Source organism: Euphorbia lathyris, chromosome 1, assembly GCF_963576675.1.
Source record: "Euphorbia lathyris chromosome 1, ddEupLath1.1, whole genome shotgun sequence".
NCBI classification, from domain to species: domain Eukaryota; kingdom Viridiplantae; phylum Streptophyta; class Magnoliopsida; order Malpighiales; family Euphorbiaceae; genus Euphorbia; species Euphorbia lathyris.
In genome coordinates this window covers 41,013,128-41,037,402 of record NC_088910.1, presented here as the reverse complement: position 1 = coordinate 41,037,402, position 24,275 = coordinate 41,013,128, and the positions used below count along the sequence as shown (strand labels likewise).

The window sequence follows — 24,275 nt, the reverse complement described above, 5'->3', positions numbered from 1 at the left end:
TTATGTTGCTTCACCTGATATGTGACGTTTCCTTCCGTGCAAATGTTATTTGAGCTTCAAGCATATACATATATTCATTTTATCACGTGTTGAAATTTAATTAACAAATAGAGTTAATTTAAGACTCAATACTAGCTTTTTGACTTAATACATCCAAAGCATTCCGTTGTTTAAGACCCCCCTGAACTTACACAGTGTTTCTTTAGCCTCCTGAATTTGCTTAAAATAATATTGGCTATCTGTTGTTTAAAATGACTCATTGACTCTCTGAACTTGCTTATAATTGTACTAGGAACTTGTTTAAAGTCACCTAAATTGCAATTTGTCTAAATTTGTAAAAAAAAAAAAAAAAAAAAATCAAAACTTAAAAAGTAAAGTTTAATTCATGATTTTAAGTCTTTAAAACAAATTAATGTTTTTATAGATTTAAAGATTTAATCATGATACTTTAAACAAGTTTAAAGAGATCTTAAAAAGAAATTATTGAATTAAATTGAAGAAGAATAGAAAGTTATTTTGAAGCTTTAAAAGCTGCAGTTTTAAATGAGACAGAACATAGATTTAACACCTTTTTCATCTAATACGTACTTCTAATTATAGTCAAAATCAATTTTTATTTTGCTTCTTTTGTGTGGGTGAGAATCTATGGAGATCCTTATGCTATGAACTTGCAGTGTAATGTATCTATAAAAACTGACCACTTCTCACAGACTAACATACGCAAAACAAAACAGAAGAGAAATGTTGAGTTTAAGCTTACCAGAACATTTAACCTCTTCCTACTTCACAATAACCATAACATCCTTTTTCTTAGCTTTATCTTTCTTACTCATTCTGCTGAAATGGTCTTCATTTAGCGGCAAGAAGTCCGGTCTAGCACCGCCTTCTCCACCTACCTTTCCGATCATAGGAAATCTCCACCAACTCAGCTTGCATCCTCAACGTTCTCTTCAAAAGTTGGCTGAAATCTATGGCCCCATCATGTTGCTTCATTTGGGTAGTGTTCCAGCTCTTATTATCTCATCAGCAGACATGGCTCGTGAGATCATGAAAACTCATGATATTATCTTCTCAGACAGGCCTCAATCAAAACTTCTCAAGATACTTGTTTATGACCAGAAAGATATTGCCGTTGCTCCATACGGTGAGTACTGGAGACAGATGAAAAGCATCACCGTTGTTCATCTGTTAAGTAACAAAAGAGTACAATCCTATAAAAATGTAAGGGAAGAAGAGGCAAATTTAATGATTGAGCAGATCAAATCTTCTTCTTCACCTGTCAATTTAAGTAAAATCATGGCGAATACTACTAATGATATAGTGTGTAGAGTAGCTTTAGGGAAGAAGTACGGAGAAAGACGCTTTAGAGATCTATCATCTGCTTTAGGGATTTTTGATGTGGGGGACTTTATTCCATGGCTTGGTTGGGTGAGTAGTGCTAAAGGTCTGTATGCTAAAGCTGAGAAAGTAGCTAAAAATATGGATGAGTTCTTGGACAAAGTAGTTGATGAACATCTTGCTAAAGATAATTGGAAAGCTGAATCCAGAAATAAGGATTTCGTTGACGTTTTGCTTTGGATTCAAAAAGAAAATATTGCTGGTTTTCCTATTGATAAAACTAGCATCAAGGCCATCATCCAAGTAAGTAACTATTCTTATACCAAAAAGTTATTACTAGCAACAAATTTAAAGTAAGAGATTTGATAAATTTTATTGTGTTCTTGGTAGGATGTTTTTAATGCAGGTACAGACACTACCGTTTCTGCTTTGGAATGGGTAATGGCAGAGCTCTTACGGAATCCAGAGGCGATGAAGAAGCTTCAGAATGAAATAAGAGAAATCGCAAAAAACAAATCAGAAATAATAGAAGATGATCTCCATAAACTCCCTTACTTAAAAGCAGTGATAAAAGAAGCTCTACGTTTGCATCCTCCGCTCCCATTACTAGTTCCTCGAGTTTCAACCCAAGATGTGAAAGTAAAAGGCTTTAATATTGCAGCAGGAACTCAAGTGTTTATCAATGTTTATGCAATAGGAAGAGATCCTGCATTATAGGATCGAGCTCAGGAGTTTTTGCCAGAAAGATTCATGAATAGTAGTATAGATTTGAAAGGACAAAATTTTGAATTGATACCATTTGGATCAGGTAGGAGAATATGTCCAGCGATTCAGTTTACAATGGGCACAGTTGAGCTTGGTTTGGCAAAGTTAATGCACAAGTTTGATTGGGAATTACATGGTGTAGCAACACCACAAGATTTAGACATGACTGAGAACACTGGTATCGGTGTCAATTCCAACAAAAAATTCCCTCTTCTTGTGGTTGCTACTCCATATCCATCTTCCTAATTAATATGGTTACTGTATTTCTTTTTTCTATATAAAAAGTGTATTTTATGATCCTTTCTATTATTATTGTAAGGAAACTTTAATTTTAGCTTTTTCATATCCGCATTGGAAACCAAAACACTTGAATACTAATTCAAAATGTTTTGAGTCATGTTCCTGTAATTTAAGAAAATTGAAAATCTGCACTTTAGACTTTAAAAACTTATTTGCTATGGCGTATTTCAAAAGTAAACCATTGTTAATCATATGTTAAGTAAATCCTTAATATATTTTAGATCATCTTCTTTTAAATGGAAGAAATAAATTGCTTTTTTTCTCTCGTAGTGTTAGGAATTAGATTGGATCCAGTATTGATTAACAAAATTTGATATGCGGAAATGAAATTACAAGCTAACTCAAAACACAGTATTAATTTAAGTAGTTCAGCCAATTCATGTTTACCCACTACAAGAAAAAATGCTATTACCGACAGAAACATTCGTCGTGATAAATGTGTCGATGATCATCATCCCTGACGGAATCCGATGTTTCAAGGATATCACTGAGATAAGTTTGATGAGAGTTTTGGGTAGGTGTAGTTGTTGTCTTTTGGTCGGACATTCTATAACATCATTGACTCATATATGCTGGTGATCTATTTTTCAAAATATTTATTTAAATAATATACACAAATATTTCGTCGATAATTTCATCGATAATTGTGAATTATTTTCAAAATTATTATTATATTTTATTTTTTATCAATTTATTTGGATTAAAAGAAACTCATATATATATATATATATATATATATATATATATATATATATATATATATATATATATATTCGTATTGAAGCTTAGTTTATGAAAGAAGGATTTGAGAAAGGCGACTATGAGCACATGCTCTTCATCAAATTTGGACTAGCATGTAAAATTTTAATTATCCTAATGATCTTATTGTCACTTGAATAGATAATGTGATGGTTTTTGAGTTTAAAAACTCTATAAGGGTGAACTTGAGATGATTGATCTTGGCAAGATGAGATATTTTCTCAGTCTGGAAGTTTTAGAGAAATCATATGGTGTGTTCATTAGCCAAAAGAAATGTGTTTTGAGGTGCTGAAACGATGTCAAATGGAGAAAAGCAATTCAGTTCTCAATCTGATTGTTCTGGGTTATAACTCAGCAAGGATGAAAGGGGTATCAAGGTCGACAAGACCTATTTCAAGCAAGTGCTTTGTCATCTAATATACCTCACAGTCAGTCGGTCCAATATAATGTTTGTAGTGAGTCTTATTAGCAAGTGCATGGAGAATCCTACTAAACTTCATGTTTTTGCAACAAAGGGAGTGTTGAGATATGTGAAGCGGACACTTGATTTTGGCATTCTATCAAAGAAGCAATTTGTTGTCAGTTTGTCCACTACGCTACCGGGGCTTAATCCATTGATGCATCTTCATGTGCTTGCCAAGCGATATGGATGAGAAGAGTGTTAGACAAACTTGGTATACATCAACGAAAAACAACTATTATTCATTGTGATAGCAGTTTACAATTAAGTTATAAAAAAAATCATGTTTCCATTTTCTTCGAGAGCTTACAAAAGCAAGTATTATTAAGTTGAAATATTGCAGCTCACAAGATCAATTGGCTGATGTAATGACCAAGTCAATGAAGCAATGTATCTTTATAAAGACGAGAACATCATTACGAGTGTGCTTTGAATCTGGTATAAACTGATGCTTCAAGGCATTCAGTTTAAGGAAAGAAATGTTAGGTTCTTACTTAATCAATAAAATCCCTAGTTTTGAGGGATAGTTTCCTGTTTAAATATTTATAGATGTTCCATTTTTTTAGGCTTCTTTCTGCACATGGTTGTTTCTTTCTCGTTGGAAGTTCATGTAATAGTTATTTATTTATAGTTGATGTTTACTCCTTAATTAGGCATTCAATAAGAAGATCAATTATCCTCCTCAGTTTGTCGAGAAATTCTACTATGGTTCCCGTCCAATTGGACCTTGCCCGTAGAAACATGATAATTATGTACTTCCTTTTCTTACACCAATCATATCCCAATAGGGTAGCATGATTCTCTTTTTCAATTGGTTGGGTCCATTGCACCTGGTCGACAGTAGAAGTTCTCATGTTTGTCTCTTCTTTAATTATCAGTTCTTAACGACCAACATTTATTGATCAATTGCATAGAAAAATGTATTGGTGATCACTGATGGAAAATATATATTGTGTTCTCTCAGTATTTTCAACAAATTATATTGTATCGGTTTATTCCATCGGTGACAGTGATTTTTCTTATAGTATTTGGAGATTTCCTGCAAATCAGGATTTCATATGAGGAAGGAGTAGTGCTTCAGAGTCAGGCATTACTCATCTAGTGGACATGCTTCTCCACCTGCAAGCCGCATTAGCAATATCATGAAATCAATTTAATCAAAAGTTTAAACTAATAATTAAGATCCAAGAATATTTTTTGTTATAATTTGTGACACAACCCACACTTGAATGTTTTCCGAGCTTGAAGCATGCACGTACCCATCTTATCATGTTTTGAAATTTAATTTGCAAATAAAATTGTCAGAATTCGAACCATTGATCACTTCATCTATGATGCTCTAATATCATATCAATAAACCATTTGAACTAAAAGCACAAATTAATAGTTTGATTAGTTAAGAACTCAAGCTTTGTATTATTATCTTGATAAGAAATGAGTTAAACCAGAGGTCATTTTGAAATTTTAAAACATAGAATTAAAATGAAACACTAAAACATAGAGTCACTTGGCTTCACGCATTTTGATCATAGAGTTTTATCTATTACGTATTTCTAAATTTCAGTGAAAAAGAAGAAAAACATAATAACACGACTACAACAAAACTAAAAAGATCAACATTTTTATTTTTGTGAGAATCTAAGAAGATCCTTTTCCTAAGAACTTTGCAGTGTAATGTATCTATAAAAACTGACCACTTCTCACACACTAGCATAGCCAAAAAAAAACAGAAGAGAAATGTTGAGTTTAAGCTTATCAGAACATTTAACCTCTTCCTACTTCACTATAACCATCTTCTTAGCTTTATCTTTCTTACTCATCCTGCTGAAATGGTCTTCATTTAGCATCAAGAAGTCCGGTGTAGCACCGCCTTCTCCACCTACCTTTCCGATCATAGGAAATTTCCACCAACTTGGCTTGTTTCCTCATCGTTCTCTTAAAAAATTGGCTGAAATCTATGGCCCCATCATGTTGCTTCACCTAATAACATATGAATTCTCCAGAAACTAGCCGTTACTAGCCGTTTAAACCTCCTCTTCACCTTTTAACCTTTTACCCACAGTTACAGTCACTATCCTTCCCTTTTCACCTTACGTAATCCTCACACATTCATCCAGCCAATTACAGCTCAATGATCTCATCACAATTAGCCACATCAGCCTTCTGTTATTTCCCCTTTCAATCAACGGTCCAGATCATCTGAGAAAGACCTTCTCTCTCTTGGCAGTTACTCCTGCTGGCGGTGCTGCTCCCCTTTTTATATCGTTGCTTTCTCAGCTCTTCTGCTTCATGGAGAAAGCTCATCTCCTTCATTCATATGTTTATTTTTCTCTCTGTTACAAATCTGTAGTTCATTTCATTTGTAATTAGTTTGAGAATCAATATAACACATTTGCAATTCATTTAATTGCAAACTTATCATGGTATCAGAGCGATAATTCCGCATAATTAATCAAAATGGCAAGAGTTCTTAAGCCAGAGGATATGCCGAGGAGTCCGTACTTCCTCCCGGCAAATGAGTCACCGGCGTTAACGCTAGTATCTCAGACTCTCACTGGGTTAAATTACCATCAATGGTCGAGGGTGATGAAGTTAGCCCTCATGTCAAAGAACAAGTTCTCGTTCGTTGACGGAACGATTGAAGCTCCGGCGAAAGATGATGAGATCTATCATACTTGGCAGAGATGCAATACTATGGTTGTATCATGGATACAACGTGCAGTTTCGGAGCAGATTGCTCAGTCAATAGTTTATATTGACAATGCTTATGATATCTGGACAGATCTTAAGGATCGTTTCGCCCAGAGTGATTCATTGAGGATTGCAGAGTTAAAGAAAGAAATTCATAGCTTCAGGCAGGGAAACATGGGAGTTACAGAGTATTTCACCAATCTGAAGGTTCTATATGATGAATATAGGAATCTGAGGCCCTTACCCAAGTGCAGTTGTGATCCAGTATGCAGCTGCGGTGTTATCAAAACCATAAGGGATCAACATGAAGCAGATCAGGTAATTACCTTCCTCCAAGGCCTAAATGAAAAATTTGCTATAGTCAGTTCACAAATCTTTCTCATAGAGCCTTTGCCAGCAATGAATCGTGTATTTGCACTAACAATCCAGCATGAAAGGCAGATCAGTATCACTGCCAAGCAACCCATTACCACAGACAATGCACCTTTTGCAGGATCTGTTAATTTTCAGCCAAACTTTCAACATAAACCCTCAAACAAATTCAAAAAGAAGAACAGAAACTCTCCAACCTGTACATACTGTGACGGATCAGGGCACACAGAGGAAATTTGCTATAAGAAACACGGATACCCTCCAAATTACCCATACAGACACAAGAATTCAAACAAGCCAAACACTAGGGTCAACTATGCAGCTAATACTGGGGCAAATGATGGCTATGCAAATGACAGTGATGATGATTGTGGGTCTGTTGTACACAAGCAAGAGCAACAACAATACATCCTAACTAAGGATCAGTATCAACAACTGATGCAGCTGATTCCACAATCACAGCCATCCAGCAGCTCTTCATCAAAGAGCAGCAATGTGGCAAGCATCAACACTCAAGTCAATTACTCTGGTATAATTCTAAACACTGCATTAGGAAAATTGCCACAACACACATGGATAATAGACACAGGGGCAACAGATCATGTTGCTTGTGATTTAAAATTGTTTTCATCATACGAACGTGTAGAAGGACATAATGTGCAGTTACCTAATGGAGATACAGTGGGGGTACCTTACATTGGTACAGTTATTGTTCAACCAAATTTGGTTTTGAGCAAAGTGTTGTATGTACCATTGTTTAAGTACAACTTGATATCCACTAGTAAGTTGACTCAAAATGGAAATTTATGCATCATTGTGACTGGTGAGTGCTGTATTATTCAGGATCGTATGAGACAGGAGGAGATTGGCTATGCTAAAGAGCAAGGAGGCTTGTATTACCTGGTTCAGGACAGATTGAAAGAAGAGCAAAAAGTGCTTGCGGTATCAACTATTGACCCATCCTTATGGCATAGGAGGCTTGGTCACCCTTCAAAACAAAGAATGCAGAAGTTAGAAGTGTTATTTCCATTTTGTAATTTTGATTCTAGTCACCCTAATCCCTGTGATACATGTCAATTAGCAAAGCAAAGGAAGTTGCCATTCACATTAAGTGCAACTAACTCTGTAGCCACATTTGATATAATACATGTTGACATTTGGGGGCCTATAAAAGAATCATTTACAGAACAAAATTACTTCCTAACTATTGTTGATGATTACAGCAGATTTGTTTGGATTTCCTTAGTGAGGCATAAGTCTGACATAAGGTGCTTGCTGCAACAGTTTTGTGTACATGTGAAAACACAATTTGATAAGTAAATCAAGGTGATAAGGTCTGATAATGGGCTTGAATTTGAAATGACAGATTTCTACAATCAACATGGCATGATACATCAAAAGACATGTCCTGAAACACCATCACAGAATGGTGTGGTGGAGAGGAAGCACCAAGATATAATGAATATAACCAGGGCCTTGTTAACACAGAGCAAAATGCCAAAGCAATTCTGGCCATTTGCTGTTTCACATGCTGTTCATTTGATAAATAGGCTACCTTCCACAGCTATACAAAATCAGACTCCCTTTCACAAATTGTACAACAAAGAGCCAGACCTTACAAATTTAAAAGTGTTTGGATGCTTGGCATATGCATCAACACTTGACAGGAACAAAACCAAGTTAAGTGACAGGGCACTGAAATGTGTTTTCATTGGATATCAAACAGGAGTGAAGGGATACAAGCTAATGGATTTGGCTACTCACAAAATATTTGTGTCCAGAAATGTTGTATTTCGAGAAAATGTTTATCCTATGGAAAATTTTGACACTATGTCTAGAACTTGTGATTGCAGTGATGAAGACCTAGATACATTGCATTCCTTCATACCAGAAGATGAGGAAGAAATGCTAGATGACACAGAGGAGTCAATAGAGGTTCCAACTGCTCACATTGAAAATGAGCTTGACCATGATGCCACTCTCACAAAGGAAGAGAATACTGCCTCACCTGATCCCCCAGTAAGAAAATCTTCTAGAAATAAACAAATGCCAAATTATTTGCAAGATTATCACAACTCCTTACTCACTAAGAGCCAGCAACCTGTCCTACCAAACACACCACATCCACTTTCAGCACATTTGTCCTATAGCCAACTGTCAACACCAAAACAAGCCTTTTCAATAGGAATAACCTGTCAAAAGGAACCCAAAACTCATTTTCAGGCTTCCAAGGATCCCAAGTGGCAAGATGCAATGCATCAAGAGTTGATGGCATTAGAATCAAACTCAACTTGGGAAATCACAGAGCTGCCAGAAGGTCACTCATACATAGGTTGCAAATGGGTGTTCAGGATAAAGTACAAGTCTGATGGCAGCATTGACAAATACAAGGCTCAGTTAGTGGCTAAAGGGTTCACTCAGAGAGAAGGAGTGGATTTTAAGGAGACTTTTGCTCCTGTTGCAAAATTCACAACAATCAGGGTGTTGCTAGCTATAGCAGCCATTTATAAATGGGAAGTTGAGCAATTAGATATTAACAATGCATACTTACATGGGGATTTGGATGAAGAAGTGTACATGGCCCTTCCTCCAGGAATGAAAGCAACAGGTCCCAGGCAGGTCTGCAGACTCAGGAAGTCTCTCTACGGGCTGAGACAAGCTGGCAGGCAATGGAACCTGAAATTAACCACAGCTATCAAACAAGCTGGCTACAATCAAGCTCATTCTGATCCTTCACTGTTTACCAAAAGAGAAGGTAATGTTTTTACAACATTATTGATATATGTTGATGATGTAATTATAGCAGGAAATAGTGCAGCCAGTATTGCAGAAATGAAGGCATACCTACACAAAAGTTTCAGCATCAAAGACCTAGGCCCATTGCAGTTTTTCTTGGGTTTTGAGTTTGCTAGAAGTGAGACAGGTATTCATATGTGCCAAAGAAAGTACATCCTCGAATTGTTGAGTGAGCACAACTTCTTGGGCTGCAAACCAGCACTCACACCATCCACACCTAATGCAATTTCATCACCAACTAATGTTGCTTTGCCTGACATAACTTTCTATCGACAACTTATAGGCAAATTACTCTATGTTACTCACACAAGACCTGAGATTTCACATATTGTCAATAACCTCTCTCAACATCTCAGCAAACCAACTTCAGATGATTTAACAAAAGCCTACAGAGTATTGCGATATCTCAAGGGATCACCAGGTCTTGGACTCTTTTTTAATTCAAACACACAGATACAAATTCAAGCCTTCTCAGATTCTGACTGGGCCACCTGCCCAGAAATAAGGCGATCGATCACAGGATACGCAGTCTTCATCAGAACATCACTTGTGTCCTGGCGTTCCAAGAAACAGAGCACTGTATCCAGGTCCTCCTCTGAGGCCGAATACAGAGCAATGGCTTCGGTTTCATGTGAGCTTCAATGGATGTCTTATCTATTCAGAGATCTTAACATCAAACACACCAAATCAGCCCTACTATTTTGTGACAACACTTCCGCAATGCACATAGCCCAAAACCCAGTTTTTCACGAGCGCACAAAACACATTGACATTGATTGTCATGTGATTCGTGAACGCGTTCAATCTGGCCTCATACGCTTAATGCCCATTCCCTCAGCCTTACAAATCGCAGACCTTTTCACTAAACCTCAACATAGCCCGCAATTCACCTATCTCCTTTCCAAGCTCAGCATGTTTAATCCTTACCTTGCTTAGCTTGAGGGGGGGTAATAACATATGAATTCTCCAGAAACTAGCCGTTACTAGCCGTTTAAACCTCCTCTTCACCTTTTAACCTTTTACCCACAGTTACAGTCACTATCCAGCAACAGGTCCCAGGCAGGTCTGCAGACTCAGGAAGTCTCTCTACGGGCTGAGACAAGCTGGCAGGCAATGGAACCTGAAATTAACCACAGCTATCAAACAAGCTGGCTACAATCAAGCTCATTCTGATCCTTCACTGTTTACCAAAAGAGAAGGTAATGTTTTTACAACATTATTGATATATGTTGATGATGTAATTATAGCAGGAAATAGTGCAGCCAGTATTGCAGAAATGAAGGCATACCTACACAAAAGTTTCAGCATCAAAGACCTAGGCCCATTGCAGTTTTTCTTGGGTTTTGAGTTTGCTAGAAGTGAGACAGGTATTCATATGTGCCAAAGAAAGTACATCCTCGAATTGTTGAGTGAGCACAACTTCTTGGGCTGCAAACCAGCACTCACACCATCCACACCTAATGCAATTTCATCACCAACTAATGTTGCTTTGCCTGACATAACTTTCTATCGACAACTTATAGGCAAATTACTCTATGTTACTCACACAAGACCTGAGATTTCACATATTGTCAATAACCTCTCTCAACATCTCAGCAAACCAACTTCAGATGATTTAACAAAAGCCTACAGAGTATTGCGATATCTCAAGGGATCACCAGGTCTTGGACTCTTTTTTAATTCAAACACACAGATACAAATTCAAGCCTTCTCAGATTCTGACTGGGCCACCTGCCCAGAAATAAGGCGATCGATCACAGGATACGCAGTCTTCATCAGAACATCACTTGTGTCCTGGCGTTCCAAGAAACAGAGCACTGTATCCAGGTCCTCCTCTGAGGCCGAATACAGAGCAATGGCTTCGGTTTCATGTGAGCTTCAATGGATGTCTTATCTATTCAGAGATCTTAACATCACACACACCAAATCAGCCCTACTATTTTGTGACAACACTTCCGCAATGCACATAGCCCAAAACCCAGTTTTTCACGAGCGCACAAAACACATTGACATTGATTGTCATGTGATTCGTGAACGCGTTCAATCTGGCCTCATACGCTTAATGCCCATTCCCTCAGCCTTACAAATCGCAGACCTTTTCACTAAACCTCAACATAGCCCGCAATTCACCTATCTCCTTTCCAAGCTCAGCATGTTTAATCCTTACCTTGCTTAGCTTGAGGGGGGGTAATAACATATGAATTCTCCAGAAACTAGCCGTTACTAGCCGTTTAAACCTCCTCTTCACCTTTTAACCTTTTACCCACAGTTACAGTCACTATCCTTCCCTTTTCACCTTACGTAATCCTCACACATTCATCCAGCCAATTACAGCTCACTGATCTCATCACAATTAGCCACATCAGCCTTCTGTTATTTCCCCTTTCAATCAACGGTCCAGATCATCTGAGAAAGACCTTCTCTCTCTTGGCAGTTACTCCTGCTGGTGGTGCTGCTCCCCTTTTTATATCGTTGCTTTCTCAGCTCTTCTGCTTCATGGAGAAAGCTCATCTCCTTCATTCATATGTTTATTTTTCTCTCTGTTACAAATCTGTAGTTCATTTCATTTGTAATTAGTTTGAGAATCAATATAACACATTTGCAATTCATTTAATTGCAAACTTATCATCACCTGGGTAGAGTTCCAGCTCTTATTATCTCATCGGCAGACATGGCTCGTGAGATCATGAAAACTCATGATATTATCTTCTCAGACAGGCCTAAATCAAAACTTTCCAAGATACTTTCATATGACCAGAAAGATATTGCCGGTGCTCCATATGGGGAGTACTGGAGACAGATGAAAAGCATAGCCGTTGTTAATCTGTTAAGTAACAAAAGAGTAAAATCCTATAAAGATGTAAGGGAAGAAGAGACAAATTTAATGATTGACAACATCAAATCTTCTTCTTCGCCGGTCAATTTAAGTAAAATTATCGCGAATACTACTAATGATACAGTGTCTAGAGTAGCTTTAGGGAAGAAGTACGGAGAAAAAATGATGAAGTGGAGCGGGCCCTAAACTATTTGGAGAAAGCGGACCCGAAACTGAGATTTTGAAGATAAAACGGGTTGTTGGAATTTAGCAATCTATAGACCCATGGTGGACGTGTTTTTTAGCCATCCGAGGTCGTTTAGGGCCTCAAATTGGCCTTTTTGTGTTTTAGCGCACTTTTCTTATTTTTGTTGTTTTCCTTTTCCTTTTAGGTTTCGGATTAGGTTTTTATTTTATCAGCCTATATAAAGGCTCGACCTCCACCTTATGTAAGGCAGTTATTGATTAATAAGAATTTCAGAGTTTATTCTCTCTCTTCCAATTTTCGTTAGTCGTGCGCGATTCAACGATAGTTGACGGTTTTAAGCTTTGTTCGTGCGCGAGCAAGTGTTTAGAACGAAAGTCTGTTTATTTCCGCTGCATCAAAAAAGCTTTAGAGATCTAACAAGAGAGGCTGCGGATGTTTTGGGGTTTTTTGATGTTGGGAACTTTATTCCATGGCTTGGTTGGGTGAGTAGTGCTAAAGGTTTGTATGCTAAAGCTGAGAAAGTAGCTAAAGAGATGGATGAGTTCTTGGACAAAGTAGTTGATCAACATCTTGCTAAAGATAATTGGAAAGCTGAATCCAAAAATAAGGATTTCGTTGACGTTTTGCTTTGGATTCAAAAAGAAAATATTGCTGGTTTTCCTATTGATAAAACTAGCATCAAGGCTATCCTCCTAGTAAGTAACTATATTGAACTTCATTGAACCATGGATGCTAAATATATTCTTTCTCAATTGGTTAAATTTACACATTATTCCGCAAGTTCATTATAGCTTCGAGTACATGAAAAAAGAAATAAAAACTTAATTTAGCAACAAATTTAAAGAAAGAGATTCTGATAAATTTTATTGTGTTCTTTGTAGGATGTTTTTAATGGAGGTACAGACACTACGGTTTCTGCTTTGGAATGGGTAATGACAGAGCTTTTGAGGCATCCGGAGGTAATGAAGAAACTTCAAAATGAAATAAGAGAAATCCTTAAAAACAAATCAGAGATAACTGAAGATGATCTCGATAAAATTCCTTACTTGAAAACAGTAATAAAAGAAGCTCTACGTTTGCATCCTCCGCTTCCATTACTAATTCTTCGAGTTTCAACTCAAGATGTGAAAGTAAAAGGGTTTAATATTTCAGCAGGAACTCAAGTGTTTATCAATGCCTATGCAATAGGAAGAGATCCTGCATTATGGGATCGAGCAGAGGAATTTTTTCCAGAAAGATTCATGAATAGTGGTATAGATTTCAAAAGACAATATTTTGAATTGATACCATTTGGATCAGGTAGGAGAATATGTCCAGGGATTCAGTTTGCAATGAGCATAGTTGAGCTTGGTTTGACAAAGTTAATGAGTTCCAAGGAATTCAAATTCTAAAATCCTGCAGGATTCTCAAGTTTGATTGGGAATTACATGGTGTAGCAACACCACAAGATTTAGACATGACTGAGACCACTGGTATCAGTGCCGACAGAAAATTCCCTCTTCTTGTGGTTGCTACTCCATATCCATCTTCCTAACGTGGTTATTGTATTTGGTTTTTCTATATAAAAAGTGTAGTTTATGATCTTCCAAAATAAATCAATGTGAATCATATGTTAATTAGTAAATCTCTAATATATTTTAGATTATCTTCTTTGAAAATAAAATAAATAAAATTCTTTTTTTTTCTATCGTTCGTGAATTGGATTGAATCGGGTATTGATTAAACAAATTTGATATGCGAAAAGGAAATTATAAGCTAACTCTAAATACAATAGTAATTTACATAGTTCGGTCAATTCATGTTTACTCAATACAAGAAAAAATGTTATCACCGACAGAAACATCCGTTGATGATAATCATAAATTTGTCAGTGATCGTCATCACTGGTTGAATCCGATGTGTCGGCGTTGAGTTCCTAGATAACGGTTGATGCAAATTTTCGGTTGCGTCTCAAATAAAACTAGCGCAATTGGTGTCGGTGATGTGTAAGTGTTTCCTGGCCATTTTAATCGGTGATTCTTCGGTCTTACAAACACCATCACTGACACGTTTTTTGTAGGAAATTTCAACACAATTACGGAGTGTTCTGTGTAGGAAATTCTGAGACCATTACTGAGTGCTTTTGTGTAGGAAACTCAATGGAGAGTTCTAAAACTTACCAGATTAAGAGAGAAAATGATACATACAACTAGATCCTATATATTGTAACAAAAAAAAATACTATCTCCAATCTCATCCCACCAAAAAATTCTATAATCTCATGTGAAGAATCAGAACCGAAATATCAGTTTACTTGTGCCTCCAACAACCTGAAAAGAGGCATTCAAATGATTTGCATGATTCTGCTCACTATCCATTTCAGCAATTATACGTGTATTCTATTCTCCTTCTACATATAATTAGTATATTAGTCAGGTATTTGGGGACTATCATGGCTTGCTTTTGAATGAATAGAGTTAAAGGGTTGTATGCTAAAGCGGAGATAGTAGCTATTCTTTTATATTTCTGGTTTTCTATTGATAAGACTAGCATCAAGGCCTTCATCCATGTAAGAGCATCTCCAAGAGACTCTTAGTGAGCTCTCTAAAAATAATATAAATAATTGACTCTTAATGATTTAAGAGTGGCTAAGATATATCATCTCCAACAATGCTCTTTATATTCACTCCTTATTTATTATTTTATTATTAAGATTATTCTTTATTGTTACATTACCAATAGTGTGAGGAGAGAGACATCAATAATAAATTATTATTAAAAAATGAAGTTAGGAGGCACTAAGAGGTGGAGAGAGGCTCTCTATTAATAGAGAGGATGGAAAAGTTATTAGTGATTTGAGGAGCCACTAAGAGGCTGTTGGAGATGAATTTTCATTCTCCCTCAAATGTTAACTTAAGAGCCAATTTAAGAGGCTGTTGGAGATGCTCCAAATAACTATTCTTTTACCCAAAAGTTAGGATATCGGCTCAATTTAATCCACACGTTGTAAGGGAAGTATAGATTTAATCTTAACATACGAAATGTTATAAATTTAACTAGCATTTCCAAACAAGATCAATTTTAGTCTTACGTTATAAAAAATTTAAAAAGACTGGATTGATTGTTATTTAAGTGTCACATCAGACCTTCCAAACAAATTGTCAATAAATAGAAGAAACTTTGTATATGTTTGGTTGGTTATTTGCAACTATATTAATAACAGTAAATATTTTAAGTATTTTAACAAAAAAAAAAACTTGTGATTAACTTATATGTGGCATGATTACTTTTTAGTAATTTAACAGGTTTTTTTATAATTATATTAGTCACACATTAAATATCTTAGATACAATTAATGTTTGGAATGTCCGTAACTCAAGAAATAGATCTTCACTAATTCTATAAATTGAAATTGAGGTGAAATTGAGATTGAAGTGAAAATTATCTGCCAAAACTAGTACCATGCCAAGATTGTTGGGAATAAACGCTGAAAAATTATTCCGTAAAAAATTGACGAGCAAATAATCAATAAAAATGAGACCGATAATTTAATAGACTGCGTCCACGAACAAGGTTGAAAGTAAATTCTTCCACTATAAAATAGTAGGCGTACAAAGAGGGCGTTCTCTAGAAACTTTCTAGAGTTACAATGAGATAAAACCAAAATAGTAACACTCAGGTGTTTCCCGAAAAACCTCAAAATAATTATCTTTACTATTTTGTCTCTCCCCGAAAATAATTAGACTACCCTCAAATCACTAACTCTCAAATTAAAGATCCGTACCTCACTCAAATTGAGAACTCTCAATTTGCTCACCTCTCAACTCTCTAGATTTCTTTTGTATTCCCTCAAATCCATATATTATACTAACTCATTGGCTTTTATAAGCCAATGAGAGAAAAGAGGTCAGCAACAATTGTTGCTTTGGCAATTAATTTGCCACACTGTTGACCACCGAAATTTCGGTGGTCAACTTCAATAATTGGACCCTAAAATTTCGGTGGTCCAATTTCATTAATTACATGTTGTTTTTTTTTTAATATTTACAAATTACATCAAAGAGTCCCTAATTAATACAAATTACATAAATGATCCCTCATTTAATTGGGACTTCAAACTAACAATTCTCCCCCCCCCCCCCCCCAATTACATGAGGGTATCGTAATTCCTGCAGCCATTCGACAGTATTCGAACTTCTCCCTTGGTAAGACTTTCGTTAACATGTCTGATCCATTTTCATCGGTATGGATCTTTTCAAGCTGTAATAACTTCATCTCTAGCACATCCCTGATCCAATGATATCTCACATCAATATGTTTTGATCTGGAATGGAAAGAGGAATTCTTTCCAAGGTGAATAGCACTCTGACTGTCACAAAATAACTGATATTTTTCCTGACGGAAGCCAAGTTCGTTAAAGAACTTCTTCATCCATAATAGCTCTTTACACGCTTCCGTTGCTGCAATGAATTCTGCTTCAGTCATGGAAAGTGCGACACACTTTTGTAATCTTGACTGCCATGACACAGCTCCCCCTGCAAATGTAATCAGGTACCCTGATGTAGACTTCCTTGTGTCTGTATCACCAGCCATATTTGCATCTGTGTAGCCAACTAGCACTGGTTCGGTATCTCCAAAACATAAACAGATTTTTGAAGTACCGCGAAGATACCTGAATATCCATTTAACAGCTTCCCAATGTTCCTTTCCTGGATTTGAAAGGAATCTACTCACGACACCAACTGCATGTGCAATATCCGGTCATGTGCATACCATGGCATACATTAGACTTCCGACTGCTGAAGCATATGGAACTCTGCTCATTTCTTCCTTCTCTTTCTCAGTAGAAGGGCTCTGCTTGGAACTGAGTTTAAAATGATTAGCAAGAGGACAACTAACCATTTTAGATTTATCCATATTAAACCTTTGAAGTACTTTCTCAATGTACTTCTCCTGCGACAACCATATCTTCTTGGCGCTTCTGTCTCGAATAATTCTCATGCCAAGAATTTGTTTTGCTGGCCCCAAGTCTTTCATGGCAAAAGACTTGCTCAACTGTTTCTTCAGATTGTTAATTCTGGAGATGTTCCTGCCAACAATCAACATATCATCCACATAGAGCAATAAAATAATGAAATCATCATCAGAGAATTTTTGAACGAAGACGCAGTGATCTGAAGTAGTCTTCTTGTAGCCTTGCTCCCCCATAACTGACTCAAACTTCTTGTACCACTGCCTTGGTGCCTGCTTTAAGCCGTAAAGACTCTTCTTTAGCTTGCAAACATAATCCTCTTTTCCTTTCTTCTTGAAACCCTCTGGCTACTCCATGTATATTTCTTCTTCCAAATCGCCATGTAGGAAGGCAGTCTTCACATCCATTTCCTCAACCTCCAGGTTCTGACTTGCTGCTAACCCCAGCACAGTACGAATGGATGTCATCTTCACCACCGGTGAGAAAATCTCGTCAAAGTCGATGCCTTTTCTTTGACTGTATCCCTTCACAACCAATCTGGCTTTGAATCTTGGCTGTGAGTTAGCTTCTTCATTCTTGATTCTAAACACCCATCTGTTCTTCAAAGCCTTCTTGCCTTCAGGCAACTTTACCAGCTCAAAAGTTTTATTCTCATGCAAGGATTTCATCTCATCTTGCATGGCCTCGAACCATTTTTGCTTGTGTTCATCATCCATGGCTTCTTCAAAGCTTTCTGGTTCTCTCCCGTCAGTCACTAGGACATAATCATTCGGAGAATATTTGGTAGCACGTTGAATGGCTCTACCGGATCTTGTTCGAACTGGAGAGCGTTCTGCAACTGGTGGTTGATGGTGAACTTCTTCATCAGCATCAACTGGTTCATTCTAAATGGGAGCGTCTTGAGCAACTATCTCTGGTTGATCAATTTGAATTTCTTCTCCAACCTGTCTTGGCACCGTAGTTGGAGGCACTAACTGAAGGCTTTGTGAGCTGGTTTTGGGTCCAGAAGCATCTTTTCCAGACTTCTCAATGTCTTCAATTGTCTGGTCTTCCATAAAGACCGCATCACGGCTTCTGATTAACTTCTTGTGGACTGGATCAAAGAACTTATAGCCAAATTCATCTTGGCCATAACCAATAAATATCTGCCAAATTTGGTTTTGACATCAAGCTTGGATCTTTCATCCCTAGGAATGTGGACAAAAGCTTTACAACCGAACACTCGCAGATGTTTGTAGGAACAGTCTTTTCCAGACCACACCTTTTCTGGAACATCGTAATCCAGCGGGACACATGGTGAAAGATTCAGAATATAAGCTGTTGTGACTAGAGCTTCACCCCAGAACTCCTTTGGCAACTTTGAATGTGAAAGGAAGCATCTGACTCTTTCCATTAAAGTTCTGTTCATTCTTTCAGCCAACCCGTTCAACTGCGGTGTTTTTGGAGGAGTTTGTTGATGTCGAATACCATGCTCCTTGCAGTACACATTAAATGGACCAGTGTACTCTCCACCATTGTCTGTCCGAATGCACTTCAGCTTCTTGCCAGTTTGTCTCTCAACCTGGGCTACAAAATGCTTGAAAACATATAAGACTTGATCTTTTGATTTTAGAGTATATACCCATGTTTTTCTAGAGTGGTCATCTATGAAAGTCACAAAATAATGAGCACCACCAAGTGACTTTGGAAATGGCCCACATAGATCTGAGTGTACCAGATCCAATACATTTTCCACTCTAGAAGGAGAGGAACTCTTGAAAGCAACTCTATTTTGTTTTCCGGCCAGACAGTTAGCACATTTATTTAAATTAACATGATCCAATCCAGTCAGCATATTTTTCTTGGCCAATTTTGTCATGCCTTTCTCAGGCATGTGTGCGAGGCGTCTATGCCACAATTCAATTGCGTTTTCATTCTCCACTGCGTTGATCGCTTCCTGAGAGAGCTTTGTCTGTATAAGATACAGCCTTGAATACTTTCTGCCTCTTGCAATCACCATCGAACCTTTGGTGAGCTTCCATTGGCCATTGCGGAAGGTATTATAGAAGCCTTCTTCATCAAGCTTGTCTACGGAGATCAGATTCAGGCGCATATTTGGAACATGCCTGACATCTTTCAATACTAACTTCATGCCATTCTCAGCTTCTAGGTGAACGTCACCTTTTCCCACAACTTTAGAGAAGTTGTCATTTCCCATCCCCTACAACACCGAAATCTCCTGGTGTGTAAGATGAGAAAAATTCCCTTCGAGGCGTGGCATGAATCGTAGCACCACTATCAATCACCCAACTAGTCTCCTGGGTTACAAGATTGATAATATCAACATCGTAGACAATATTGAACTCGGCAGCAACGTTTGCTCGTTCGTCGTCGGTACTGTCATCTCTCTTCTCTTCCTTGCCTTTGATTTTCTCTTGCTTGAGCTTCCTGCAGAATCTTCTGATGTGGCCTTTTTTCTTGCAGTGATGGCATTCAACATTGTCATACTTGTTGGATTTTCCCCTGCTCTTGCCTCTGTCTTTGGATCCTCTAGCTTCGCTCCTTCCTCTAAAATTTACAACTAGAACATCTGATTGTGGTGTAGAGGCTCCTTGCATCCTGCGCCGCATCTCTTCATTTAAAATTCCACTTTTGACAAACTCCATGGAAATTTTGCCATCTGGTGCTGAATTTGAAAGTGAAATTCTTAGAGTCTCCCATGACTCCGGTAAGGAAGCCAGTGTAAGTAAAGCAGTGAGCTCATTTTCAATTTTAAGCCCCATACTGGAAAGTTGATCCACGATCCCTTGGAACTCATTCAAGTGCTCTGCGAGAGAAGTACCGTCTCGATATTTCAGTTGAATCAATTTGGTCAAATAAAATAATTTGTTGTTGCCGGTCTTTGAGGCGTACAAATCTTCGAGCTTATTCCACAACGTTCGTGCATGAGTTTCGCCAGCAATGTGATTATACACATTATCGTCAACAAACTGTCGGATAAATCCACAAACTTGCTCATGCTCGAAACCCCAGTCTCCATCCGACTTGCCGTCGGGCTTGTCTGTCCCGAACACCGGAAGATGCATCTTCATCACATATAGGAGATCCTTCATTTTGCTTCTCCATATGGGGTAGTTCGAACCATTTAGACTGACCATTTTGCTTGTCAATTTTGCCTCCATGTTAACTAGGCTCTGATACCAGTTGTTGGGAATAAACGCTGAAAAATTATTCCGTAAAAATATTGACGAGCAAATAATCAATAAAAATGAGACCGATAATTTAATAGACTGCGTCCACGAACAAGGTTGAAAGTAAATTCTTCCACTATAAAATAGTAGGCGTACAAAGAGGGCGTTCTCTAGAAACTTTCTAGAGTTACAATGAGATAAAACCAAAATAGTAGCACTCAGGTGTTTCTCGAAAAACCTCAAAATAATTATCTTTACTATTTTGTCTCTCCCCGAAAATAATTAGACTACCCTCAAATCACTAACTCTCAAATTAAAGACCCGTACCTCACTCAAATTGAGAACTCTCAATTTGCTCACCTCTCAACTCTCTGGATTTCTTTTGTATTCCCTCAAATCCAAATATTAAACTAACTCCTTGGCTTTTATAAGCCAAGGAGAGAAAAGAGGTCAGCAACAATTGTTGCTTTGGCAATTAATTTGCCACACTGTTGACCACCGAAATTTCGGTGGTCAACTTCAATAATTGGACCCTAAAATTTCGATGGTCCAATTTCATTAATTACATGTTTTTTTTTTAATATTTACAAATTACATAAAAGAGTCCCTAATTAATACAAATTACATAAATGATCCCTCATTTAATTGGGACTTCAAACTAACAATTCTCCCCCCCCCAATTACATGAGGGTATCGTAATTCCTGCAGCCATTCGACAGTATTCGAACTTCTCCCTTGGTAAGACTTTCGTTAACATGTTTGATCCATTTTCATCGGTATGGATCTTTTCAAGCTGTAATAACTTCATCTCTATCACATCCTTGATCCAATGATATCTCACATCAATATGTTTTGATCTGGAATGGAAAGAGGAATTCTTTCCAAGGTGAATAGCACTCTGACTGTCACAAAATAACTGATATTTTTCCTGACGGAAGCCAAGTTCGTTAAAGAACTTCTTCATCCATAATAGCTCTTTACACGCTTCCGTTGCTGCAATGAATTCTGCTTCAGTCGTGGAAAGTGCGACACACTTTTGTAATCTTGACTGCCATGACACAGCTCCCCCTGCAAATGTAATCAGGTACCCTGATGTAGACTTCCTTATGTCTGTATCACCAGCCATATTTGCATCTGTGTAGCCAACTAGCACTGGTTCGGTATCTCCAAAACATAAACAGATTTTTGAAGTACCGCGAAGATACCTGAATATCCATTTAACAGCTTCCCAATGTTCCTTTCCTGGATTTGAAAGGAATCTACTCACGACACCAACTGCATGTGCAATATCCGGTCGTGTGCATACCATGGCATACATTAGACTTCCGACTGCTGAAGCATATGGAACTCTGCTCATTTCTTCCTTCTCTTTCTCAGTAGAAGGGCTCTGCTTGGAACTGAGTTTAAAATGATTAGCAAGAGGACAACTAACCATTTTAGATTTATCCATATTAAACCTTTGAAGTACTTTCTCAATGTACTTCTCCTGCGACAACCATATCTTCTTGGCGCTTCTGTCTCGAATAATTCTCATGCCAAGAATTTGTTTTTCTGGCCCCAAGTCTTTCATGGCAAAAGACTTGCTCAACTGTTTCTTCAGATTGTTAATTCTGGAGATGTTCCTGCCAACAATCAACATATCATCCACATAGAGCAATAAAATAATGAAATCATCATCAGAGAATTTTTGAATGAAGACGCAGTGATCTGAAGTAGTCTTCTTGTAGCCTTGCTCCCCCATAACTGACTCAAACTTCTTGTACCACTGCCTTGGTGCCTGCTTTAAGCCGTAAAGACTCTTCTTTAGCTTGCAAACATAATCCTCTTTTCCTTTCTTCTTGAAACCCTCTGGCTGCTCCATGTATATTTCTTCTTCCAAATCGCCATGTAGGAAGGCAGTCTTCACATCCATTTGCTCAACCTCCAGGTTCTGACTTGCTGCTAACCCCAGCACAGTACGAATGGATGTCATTTTCACCACCGGTGAGAAAATCTCATCAAAGTCGATGCCTTTTCTTTGACTGTATCCCTTCACAACCAATCTGGCTTTGAATCTTGGCTGTGAGTTAGCTTCTTCATTCTTGATTCTAAACACCCATCTGTTCTTCAAAGCCTTATTGCCTTCAGGCAACTTTACCAGCTCAAAAGTTTTATTCTCATGCAAGGATTTCATCTCATCTTGCATGGCCTCGAACCATTTTTGCTTGTGTTCATCATCCATGGCTTCTTCAAAGCTTTCTGGTTCTCCCCCGTCAGTCACTAGGACATAATCATTCGGAGAATATTTGGTAGCACGTTGAATGGCTCTACCGGATCTTGTTCGAACTGGAGAGCGTTCTGCAACTGGTGGTTGATGGTGAACTTCTTCATCAGCATCAACTGGTTCATTCTGAATGGGAGCGTCTTGAGCAACTATCTCTGGTTGATCAATTTGAATTTCTTCTCCAACCTGTCTTGGCACCGTAGTTGGAGGCACTAACTGAAGGCTTTGTGAGCTGGTTTTGGTTCCAGAAGCATCTTTTCCAGACTTCTCAATGTCTTCAATTGTCTGGTCTTCCATAAAGACCGCATCACGGCTTCTGATTAACTTCTTGTGGACTGGATCAAAGAACTTATAGCCAAATTCATCTTGGCCATAACCAATAAATATCTGCCAAATTTGGTTTTGACATCAAGCTTGGATCTTTCATCCCTAGGAATGTGGACAAAAGCTTTACAACCGAACACTCGCAGATGTTTGTAGGAACAGTCTTTTCCAGACCACACCTCTTCTGGAACATCGTAATCCAGCGGGACACATGGTGAAAGATTCAGAATATAAGCTGTTGTGACTAGAGCTTCACCCCAGAACTCCTTTGGCAACTTTGAATGTGAAAGGAAGCATCTGACTCTTTCCATTAAAGTTTTGTTCATTCTTTCAGCCAACCCGTTCAACTGCGGTGTTTTTGGAGGAGTTTGTTGATGTCGAATACCATGCTCCTTGCAGTACACATTAAATGGACCAGTGTACTCTGCACCATTGTCTGTCCGAATGCACTTCAGCTTCTTGCCAGTTTGTCTCTCAACCTGGGCTACAAAATGCTTGAAAACATATAAGACTTGATCTTTTGATTTTAGAGTATATACCCATGTTTTTCTAGAGTGGTCATCTATGAAAGTCACAAAATAATGAGCACCACCAAGTGACTTTGGAAATGGCCCACATAGATCTGAGTGTACCAGATCCAATACATTTTCCACTCTAGAAGGAGAGGAACTCTTGAAAGCAACTCTATTTTGTTTTCCGGCCAGACAGTTAGCACATTTATTTAAATTAACATGATCCAATCCAGTCAGCATATTTTTCTTGGCCAATTTTGTCATGCCTTTCTCAGGCATGTGTGCGAGGCGTCTATGCCACAATTCAATTGCGTTTTCATTCTCCACTGCGTTGATCGCTTCCTGAGAGAGCTTTGTCTGTATAAGATACAGCCTTGAATACTTTCTGCCTCTTGCAATCACCATTGAACCTTTGGTGAGCTTCCATTGGCCATTGCGGAAGGTATTACAGAAGCCTTCTTCATCAAGCTTGTCTACGGAGATCAGATTCAGGCGCATATCTGGAACATGCCTGACATCTTTCAATACTAACTTCATCCCATTCTCAGCTT

General features: G+C 37.8%; 2 protein-coding genes across 2 annotated transcripts; both read left to right on the top strand.

Moving 5' to 3' along the window:
- Positions 1-709: 709 nt before the first annotated feature.
- On the top strand, positions 710-2,558 carry LOC136229553 (cytochrome P450 736A117-like). Its single transcript, XM_066018423.1, has 2 exons — positions 710-1,641; positions 1,729-2,558. The coding sequence occupies exons 1-2, from the start codon at positions 742-744 to the stop codon at positions 2,053-2,055; spliced, it is 1,227 nt and encodes a 408-aa protein (XP_065874495.1). The 5' UTR covers positions 710-741; the 3' UTR covers positions 2,056-2,558.
- Positions 2,559-5,351: 2,793 nt separating this feature from the next.
- LOC136217830 (cytochrome P450 736A117-like) lies at positions 5,352-14,038 on the top strand. Its single transcript, XM_066004502.1, has 5 exons — positions 5,352-5,598; positions 12,110-12,487; positions 12,914-13,199; positions 13,386-13,864; positions 13,906-14,038. Exons 1-5 carry the CDS (start codon positions 5,360-5,362, stop codon positions 14,036-14,038), a joined length of 1,515 nt encoding a protein of 504 aa, XP_065860574.1. The 5' UTR covers positions 5,352-5,359.
- The last annotated feature ends 10,237 nt before the right edge of the window (positions 14,039-24,275 follow it).